We start from the raw sequence: 9,345 nt of genomic DNA, 5'->3' as shown, positions 1-9,345 counted from the left end.
TTGAGGCCATCGTTTGATTTTAGCTCACTTATCCCAAATAGCCTACCCTTTCAATCACCTTTGTTTGCCACCTTGAGCATTTTAATCCCCGTTTGTTCTATATTTTACCACATCACTAGCCCTAAGCGGAAAATAATTAATCACCCCAATTGAATCTTTGGTTAGCTTAAGATAGAGATTGTGTATCAATTAAGTGTGGGAAACCGTGGGAACTTGGGTTGATAAAAGTGTACAATGTTTCATTGACAAAATATTGGGAATTTGGGTACCTACTCATGTGAGACCAGAAAAATTAAAAATCCATGTGCATTGATATGTTATGTTTACTTTTATAATTTTAATAAAAAAACAAAAAATATTCAGATAAACAAATAAATAAATAAGGGGACAAAATTACCCCAATGCTAAGTTTAATGAAAGATCAATACATATGTGATAAAATTAAAGAAAAGTTTATGCATGAGTATGTGATGCAACGTGGGAATTTTGGGTAGCTAGGCATGATTTTGGAATTACATAGAGTGTGTGTGTATGTTAGGTGAAAGCTTAGGTTAATCAAAGATTCATATTTTAGCTCACTTGGCCATACATATATCCTCACTCTTACCTTAGCCCCATTACAACCTTGAAAAGACCTCATGATGTTTGCATTGGTACATTAAATATTTGTTGATTGGTTAGATGAAGAACAAAGTTTAGAAAGCATGACTAGAGAAGAGTAGAGTGATTAACCCTAGACACTTGAGCGATTAGAGTGCATATACACTATTAATTCTATGTTCCCTGCTTTCATAAGCTGTCTTCTTACAAGTTTACTTGTCTTTTATTGTGTGATTTAAATTAGTGGAATCTGGTCTATTTTTGTCTTGAAGAACTTATTTACTTTTAACCAAGTAGACAAAATCATCTTAGCATATAGTTACATTCATAGGTTGCATCTCATGAGTCTTACTTTCCCCCATTCATTCTTTATATCTCCTTGAGCTTAGCATGAGGACATGCTAATGTTTAAGTGTGGGAAGATTTGATGCACCACTATTTCGTGGTACATTTTGTACTTAATTGAGTGGATTTTATCCACTAAACTCACACTTATTCATATAATTCGCATGTTTTAAATTTTCCTTCCTAATTCTGTGCTATGATTGAAAACATGCTTCTTTTGCCTTAAAATTGTTAATTATTAATCCTCTCTCATTACCATTTGATGTCGTGATCTGTGCGTTAAGTGTTTTCAGGCTTTATGGGACAGGAATGGCTTAAAGGATAGAAAGGAAGCTTGCAAAAATGGAAGGAACACAAGAAATAAAGGAGACAACCAGCGAGGATCGACGCGTGCGCGTACTTGACGCGTACGCATGACCAGAATTTTTGTCAATCGATGCATATGCGTGACTGACATGTACGCGTGACATGCGCTACCTGCAGAAATTGCAGAAAATGCTAGGGGCGATTTTGGGCTGAGTTTGGACCCAGTTTTCGGCCCAACGCAGACTAAAGCCAGAGGACAAGCAGAGACTCGACACACATTGAATCATACTTTCATTATTCACAATTTAGGTTTAGATGTAGTTTCTAGAGAGAGAGGCTCTCCCCTCTCTCTAGGTTTTAGGATTTCTCTCAGTTTTAGGTTTATTTCTTCTCAATTCCAGATTCAATGTTCCTTTAATTTAGTTTCTCTTCTACTTTTATTTGTTCTAGCATTCTAGTTTATTTCTTTTCCTTGTTGATTACTTTATGTTGACAATTTGGTTTATAAATTCTCTTGTTAGATTTTATTTCTTTATTTAATGCAATTTTAGGTATTTTATATTTATGATTTTAAATTAGCTTTTTACATTCTTAGCTTGAATTGATTAATTGGAGACACTTGAGTTATCAAACTCCTTTGTTGATTGATAATTGGAATTTGCTGGTTGATTTGGATCCCTCTAAAGCTAGTCTTTCCTTAGGAGTTGACTAGGACTTGAGGAATCAAATTGATTAGTCTACTTGACTTTCCTTTATTTAGTAAGGGTTAACTAAGTGGGAGCAATGAACAATTCTCATCACAATTGATAAGGATAACTAGGATAGGACGCCCAGTTCTTATACCTTGCTAAGAGCTTTATTAATTACTAATTTACTTTCTTGCAATTTAGAATTCTTGTTCCTTATTCAAAACCCAAAAAAGATAATCTTCCATAACCAATAATAAATACACCTCCCTGCAATTCCTTTAGAGACGACCCGAGGTTTGAATACTTCGGTTATTAATTTTATTGGGTTTGCTTTAGTGACAAACAATTTTTTTGTACGAAAAGATTCTTTGTTGGTTTAGAAACTATACTAGCAACGATGCTTCATTTGCAAAATTCTTTACTAACAAAAGTTTGTTCGTCAGTGACAATTGATATCTTGCATTTTTCTGGGCATGGATTTGCGTCCCAGAGAAGCGAATTGTCCAATAAGGTTTTTGGTTATGTTCTGAGTCTCAGCTTTCAAATGTATGGTTGTGGTGTCATCGAAAAGGTATTACCCAATTTTAGTGCCATTAGCTAATACTTGTATTTGTGTCTCTGTTTTATTAGTATTATGTATATTATTCTATTTTCATTTTGGTTTTTTATTTTTTTATGTATCCTGCCTTAGGCTATAGAGGTTGCTGATTTAGATCAAAAGATAAAGATAGTTGGAGAGCTTTATGCTAATGTGATGCGCTCCTTTATTATTAAATTAGATGAATTTTGTTCTAATTTTCTATGTGCTTTATGGAAAATAATTCGGTGTTGCATTATAAATATTGATGGAAATCAGCATACTTTAGAATTTAAAAAATTACAAATTTCTTAGGCAGACAACTTATTTTGTTTTGTTTTAAATTAAAGAATGGGTAATAATTCGACCGAGATATAAATGCACAATTAGCTCTTTCAAATAAGCCTTGTACTTGGGATATGTTATTATTGTATGTTTAACCAATTTAAGGTCAATATTTAGGTGAGAATATTCCCTTTGATTTTTTTAATTACTTCCGACAATCAATTTTGAGTAAAATAGTTATTTTGTTTTGTTTTTTTTTTATGAATAGGATCTACTGAGTACAATATAAGTACTTTGAATTAGATGCTTTCTGACGACTTATAATTAAGTCTATTTTTTTTATGTATCTTGCCTTTTAAATTATAGAGGTTACTTATTTAGACCAAAAGATAAAGATGATTGGAGAGCTTGATGGTAATGTAATGTACTATGTTTGAGATCAAAATGGTAACCATGTAATTCATAAGTGTATATAACTCATGTTTGTGTCCTATTAAGGAAAAAAAAGACTTAATCTAAGCATTGTCCATTATTCTTGAATTAAATGGATTGTATTATTCTAAGTTTGAATGTGCCTTATGGAAAATAATTCGGTGTTGCATTATAAATATTGATGAAAATCAACATACTTCAGATCTTAAGATACTATAAATCTCTTAGGTAGAGAACTTATTTTATTTTGTTATAAAATAAAGAATAAGTGATAATTCGACCAAGATATAAATGCATAATTAGTTCTTTCAAATAAGCCTTGTACTCCGGATCATTGAATGTTTAACCAATTTAAGGCCAATACTCAATATTTAGGTGAGAATCATGGAACGTATTTCTTTTGCTTTTTTCTTACTTTCTAATGACCATCAATTTTGAATAAAATAGTTATTTTGGTTTGTTTTTTTGGATGAATAGGATCAGCTGAGTAGTTTATTATTTTTGAATTAGATACATTTTGAAAACTTATAATTAAGTCTTTTTTCCTTTTGGTTTTGTTCTTTATGTATCCAGATGCCTTAGGCCAAAAGATAAATATAGTTGGAGAGTTTGATGCTAATGTAACTATATCCTTCATAAGTGTATATAACTCATGTTTGTGTCCTATTAAGAGAAAAAAAAAAGGGGCTTAATCCAAGCATTATCCCTTATTCTTGAATTATATGAATGGTGATGTTCTAAGTTTTTACGTGCCTTATGAAAAATAATTCAGTGTTGCATTATAAATATGGATGAAAATCAACATAATTCACACCTTAAGAAATTACAAATTTTTTAGACAAACAACTTATTTTATTTTGTTATAAAATAAAGAATAGGTGATAATTCGACCAAGATATAAATGCACAATTAGCTCTTCCAAATAAACCTCATACTCCGGATCAGTGTTGTTAGAACCGGACCGACCCGGCCGGTCGGACCGAAAAACCGACGAACCGGTGCTATAACCGGTCCGGGTGAGTCATCGAACCGAAGAAGGAACTGAACCGGCGAGACCCGCATTGAACCGGCCGGGTTATATCAGAACCGGTGAACCGGCGGGTTTCGTTTAACCCGGACCGGTTCGAAAAATTTTTTTTTTTTTGCAATTTAAAACGACGTCGTTTCTTTAAAAAAAAAAAAAAAAAAACAAAAGCGCAGAGCTGCTGCGTTTTGTAACCCTAGCCTCCATCCCCTTCCCCTGTTTCCCACTTTCCCTTCGCATGCTCCCATACCCAAACAGTTTGAGTTGAGACTTGAGAGTTGAGAGTTGAGAGACCACCATCACCATCACCATGGCGCCATGACTCCATCCCCTGCTACTCGCATACTCTGCTTCAGCTTCAAGCTTTCAGCCACTTCGTCGCCCCGTCGGCCCGTCAGCTTCAAGCCTTCAACCACGCGGCACTCACCTCACCACCGCATCCAGAGCAGTGCGCGACTCACCCCATCCATCAAAGATTGAACATTGAAGTCGCCTCCTCGTCGCTCCTCACTCCAGGTCTCCCTCAGTCCCTCTTCTCTGCTCGACGCTCGTTGCTGATCCATCCGTGCAGGTAAGTTTTTTTTAATTTTTTAATTTTTTGAAGTTAATTGATTAATGATTATGGTATGCGGGCAGATAAGAACATGTTTGATAGTTTACATATGTTTGAACTTTGAAGTTAATTTTTTAATTGGTGGTTCACATATGTTTGAATGTTTGATAGTTTGATTTCTGTTTGATTTTGGTATGTGGGCAGATGAGAATTGTTGTTTGGTATGTTTGGTATGTTTGATTTCTGTTCGATTTTGGTATGTGGGCAGATGAGAATTGTTGTTTGGTATGTTTGGTATGTTTGATTTCTGTTTTATTTCAGTTCAGTACTTCAGTTTGTTGATTGTGAATTGTTGGTTGCTGTTGGATATTATTGTTAGTAGTTAGTGGATTGTTGTTGTGTATTGTTAGTCATTTAGTCCTGGACCCTGGTTGATTAGGAATTTAGGATGGCTTCATCAAGTACACCATCAGAAACACCAACACCAACTTCTCAGGAACAAGGATCAACTCCTGATCCGACAATTGGAACCCAAAAAAATAGTAACAGAGGAAAAACTGATCCTGCATGGGGCCATTGTAAACAAGTTTTGGATAAAGGAAAAACTGCTCTAGTATGTATTTATTGCAAGAAGCATATTAGGGGTGGAGGAATTAACCGGGTTAAGCATCATTTGGCTGGAAAAGGTGGAGATATTGAGGCATGTCGAAAGGTGCCAGCTGCGGTGAGACACCAATTCTCCCAAAACATTGAAGATCTTCAAACCAAGAAAAGGAAAACTCAAGAAGAATATGCAGAAAGTTATGGTGCTTGTGATGACGTTGAAAGGGAATTTGATGAGATTGAACATAATGAGATGCGACAACAACAAGCATCAAGAATTCCAGCACCTAGCTCTAGAAAGGGAGTTGGAAAACAACTCAAGGGACTACAATCCTTTTTTCCACCGGCAGCAACACCTGGTGCTCAACCAAGTATTAAAAGTGTTCTCCAAAGCAAAGAAATTGTGGAGAAGTGTGATATTGCTATTGCAAGATGGATGATGGATGCCTCTGTGCCATTCAATGCGGTTAATTCAGCTTATTATCAGCCGATGATCGATGCTATCGCAAATATGGGTGCAGGGTATAAAGGGCCAAATTACCAAAGAGTTCGTGGATATTTGTTGAGTAAATTGGTTGAAGATGTAAAGAAGATGATTGAAGGTTATCGTGTGATTTGGAAACAAACTGGATGTACTATCATGGCTGATGGATGGACTGATCGTTGTAGGCGTACTTTAATTAATTTCTTGGTTTATTGTCCTAAAGGAACTGTTTTCCTAAAATCAGTTGATGCTTCTCATATCTCGAAAACTGCTGAGGCTTTGTTTAAGTTGCTTAGGGATGTTGTGTTATTTGTTGGTCCTGAGAATGTTGTACATGTAGTGACGGATAATGCTGCAAATTACGTTGCTGCTGGAAGGTTGTTGGAATCAGAGTTTCCTAGATTGTATTGGTCTCCTTGTGCGGCACATTGTATTAATCTGATGTTGCAGGATATTGGAAAGTTTGTGGAAGTGACTGAAACTGTGTCACAAGCTTCAATGATTACGAAGTATATCTATAATCACTGCCATCCTTTGTACTTGATGAGGCAGTTCACAGGCAGCCGAGAAATACTTCGTCCAGCTCCAACTCGATTCGCCACTAATTTCATTGCTTTGCAAAGTATTTTGGCTCAAAAGGATGCATTGAGAGCTATGGTGACATCTAGAGAATGGACAAGTTCAGCTTACTCTAAAGAAGCCAAAGCAAAAAAGTTTGTGGATCAAGTCTTAGATTCTAAATTTTGGAATCAATGCACTGATATTGTTAAGCTTACGGAGCCACTTGTTCATGTATTGCGTATTGTGGATAGTGAAGATAGAGCTGCAATGGATTTCCTTTATCAAGCTATGTATAAGGCTAGGGAAGACATGGTGAAGAGGTTTCAAAAAAGAAAGAGGGTTGTTGAACCTTATTTGAAGATTTTAGATTCACGTTGGGATTTACAACTTAAAAGAAACCTTCATGCTGCTGGTTATTGGTTAAATCCAGCTTTTCGATTTAATTCTGCAGAATTTGACAAGCACAAAGAAACAATTTCTGGCCTATTAGATGTGATTGAGAGATATGCTTACGATGATGCTGATTTGATTACTAAATTGACAAGTGAGAAGAGAATCTTTAAGAATGCTGAAGGAGACTTTGGGAGACAGTCTGCAATACGTGAGCGAAGCACAGTGATGCCTGGTAAATTTTGTATTAAAATTAGTTTTTTATGATTGTGATATGTTTAAGATTTGATATTTATGATTGTGATTGTTTTCTTTTTATGTTAAGATCAATGGTGGGAATCTTATGGATGTGGAGCACCAAACCTGCAAAAGTTAGCAATTCGTGTTTTGAGTCAAACTTACAGTTCTTCAGGTTGTGAGCGTAACTGGAGCATTTTTGAACACATTCACTCAAAGAAAAGGAATCGGTTAGAGCATCAAAAGCTTAATGATCTTGTTTATGTTCATTACAACTTAAGGCTACAACAAAGGTACTTTTTATTATTCTTTCTTGAAGGCATTATTTAAAATTTTTAGTCATAATAAGAATAATCAAGTTAATTGATAACATAGGAACCGAATGAGAAAGCAAAGTTATGATCCAATTTGTCTTGATGCATTTGAGGATCATTCGGAATGGATAATGGAAGATTCACCACCATTTTTAACTCCTGAAGAAGTTGATGCTTTACGGAATGATCTTGCAAATATGTCTCTTCAATCAGCTTTAGATGATTTGGGTATGTTGTTGTTAGGGATATTTTGTAATGCTTTAACCAAATATTTTGCCTTATTATTGATTATGATTTGTGAAACATTATTGAAATGCTAGATGAATTGAATCTGGAAGAAGATCGAGATGATGGTGAAGCTAATAATACTTCTGTGGAAAATGCAAATCAGAATGAAACCAATCAACATGTAGCTCCAGATTTGTCAGATGAAGAAAGATATCCAGACTTTGAAGTTACTCCTTGGATATAATCCATGAATTGTTATTTTCATTATGTTAAATTGAGTTGTTCATGTAATAGACTAATAGTACTAAATTTTATGTTTATTCTCGGATTACTACTTATTTTTAGGATTTGAGATTTAATGTTTATTAAAATGTTACTGGAGATATATTTTTTAACTGTTAATTTTTAAGTTTTTAGGCTTTTAGCTATTTTATACATTTTACTTATGTGGGACCGGGTTAACCGGTTCAACCAGTGACCCACCGGTTGAACCAGTGACCCAGTAGCCTGACCGGTTCGATCACCGGTTCGGTTCTGACAACTATGCTCCGGATATGTTATTATTGTATGTTTAACCAATTTAAGCCCAATATTTAGGTGAGAATCATGGACCGTATTTTCTTTGCTTTTTTTTTATTTTCTAATGACCATCAATTTTGAAAAAAAAAAGTTATTTTGTTTTGCTTTTGGATGAATAGGATCAACTGAGTAGTCTATCATTTTTATGTTAGAGAGTATTTTTGGGCTGAATATTCATCTGAAGCAACTAAGGTATGTTGTTTGCCATCGAACTTTTAATTCACACACACACACACACACACACACACACACACACACATATATATATATATATATATATATGGCATACTTTAGAAATAATTACGGTGGGTATTTGATTATGTATGGGCATCAATTTGATGATTACAACAAACTATTATTTTAGGAAAAATGTTGACGATGAAGGTGTTACATCTAGGATGTGGATTGGAAAAACTTTGGCATTGAAAGTAATTGATCTATTTATGCCATTTGTTCGTATTGTTTATTTCGTGAAATTTACGGTCTATATATATGAATTATAACAAAGGTTGGATTTCTTTATCCATTTGCATGTATTAGTTGTTTTTCTATCTCCTGTTATCAGAGTATATGTTGTTATCTTATTGAGATATTACTTGTATAATTTATTCATATATAAATATGATTATTTAACAAAAAAGCTTAAAAAGAGAATCAACGAATGAAACTTCTGAAAAAACTATAGGAAGATAGAATCTGCTACAAACCAACATGGAATAGAAGTAAAATAATATTTTTATGATAGTGTTTTGCAAATTGGTAGCTTCCATGAAGAGTTTGATGTAATTTTAAGCAATATCAGTAACTCATGTTTCTATTTCCAATTAAAAGTTTACATTTACGGAGACAACATAATAGTATGTTTCGGAGACGAAATAAAAATTGTATTATTATTTCTATACCTGGTCATTTAAATAGTTGATTAATCAGTGGATTATTAGTAGAACCGTTTAGTAATATAATGATAAAATAAGTGTATAAAAATATAATAGAAATCAAAATTTAAAAATAATTTATATGCAGAAATAAAGTATAATTTAAATTTCATCATTTTCGAAAATCATGATAAGAATAATCTAAAAGATAAAAATGTTAAATATAATTTGTATGAACACTTATCAACCACCGTGCGCAACAT

At 33.9% G+C, this 9,345-nt stretch overlaps 1 protein-coding gene across 1 annotated transcript; it reads left to right on the top strand.

Annotated features, from left to right (window-relative positions):
• Positions 1–5,259: 5,259 nt before the first annotated feature.
• On the top strand, positions 5,260–7,872 carry LOC148573415 (uncharacterized). The gene is made up of 4 exons (XM_088505764.1): positions 5,260–7,084; positions 7,175–7,379; positions 7,462–7,628; positions 7,721–7,872. The coding sequence occupies exons 1-4, from the start codon at positions 5,260–5,262 to the stop codon at positions 7,870–7,872; spliced, it is 2,349 nt and encodes a 782-aa protein (XP_088361890.1).
• The last annotated feature ends 1,473 nt before the right edge of the window (positions 7,873–9,345 follow it).

Source organism: Arachis ipaensis, chromosome B2 (genome assembly GCF_059453495.1).
Source record: "Arachis ipaensis isolate K30076 ecotype BB chromosome B2, ASM5945349v1, whole genome shotgun sequence".
Lineage (NCBI taxonomy): Eukaryota > Viridiplantae > Streptophyta > Magnoliopsida > Fabales > Fabaceae > Arachis > Arachis ipaensis.
Note: the sequence above shows the minus strand (reverse complement) of the source record. Positions and strands in the feature narration are given on the sequence as shown.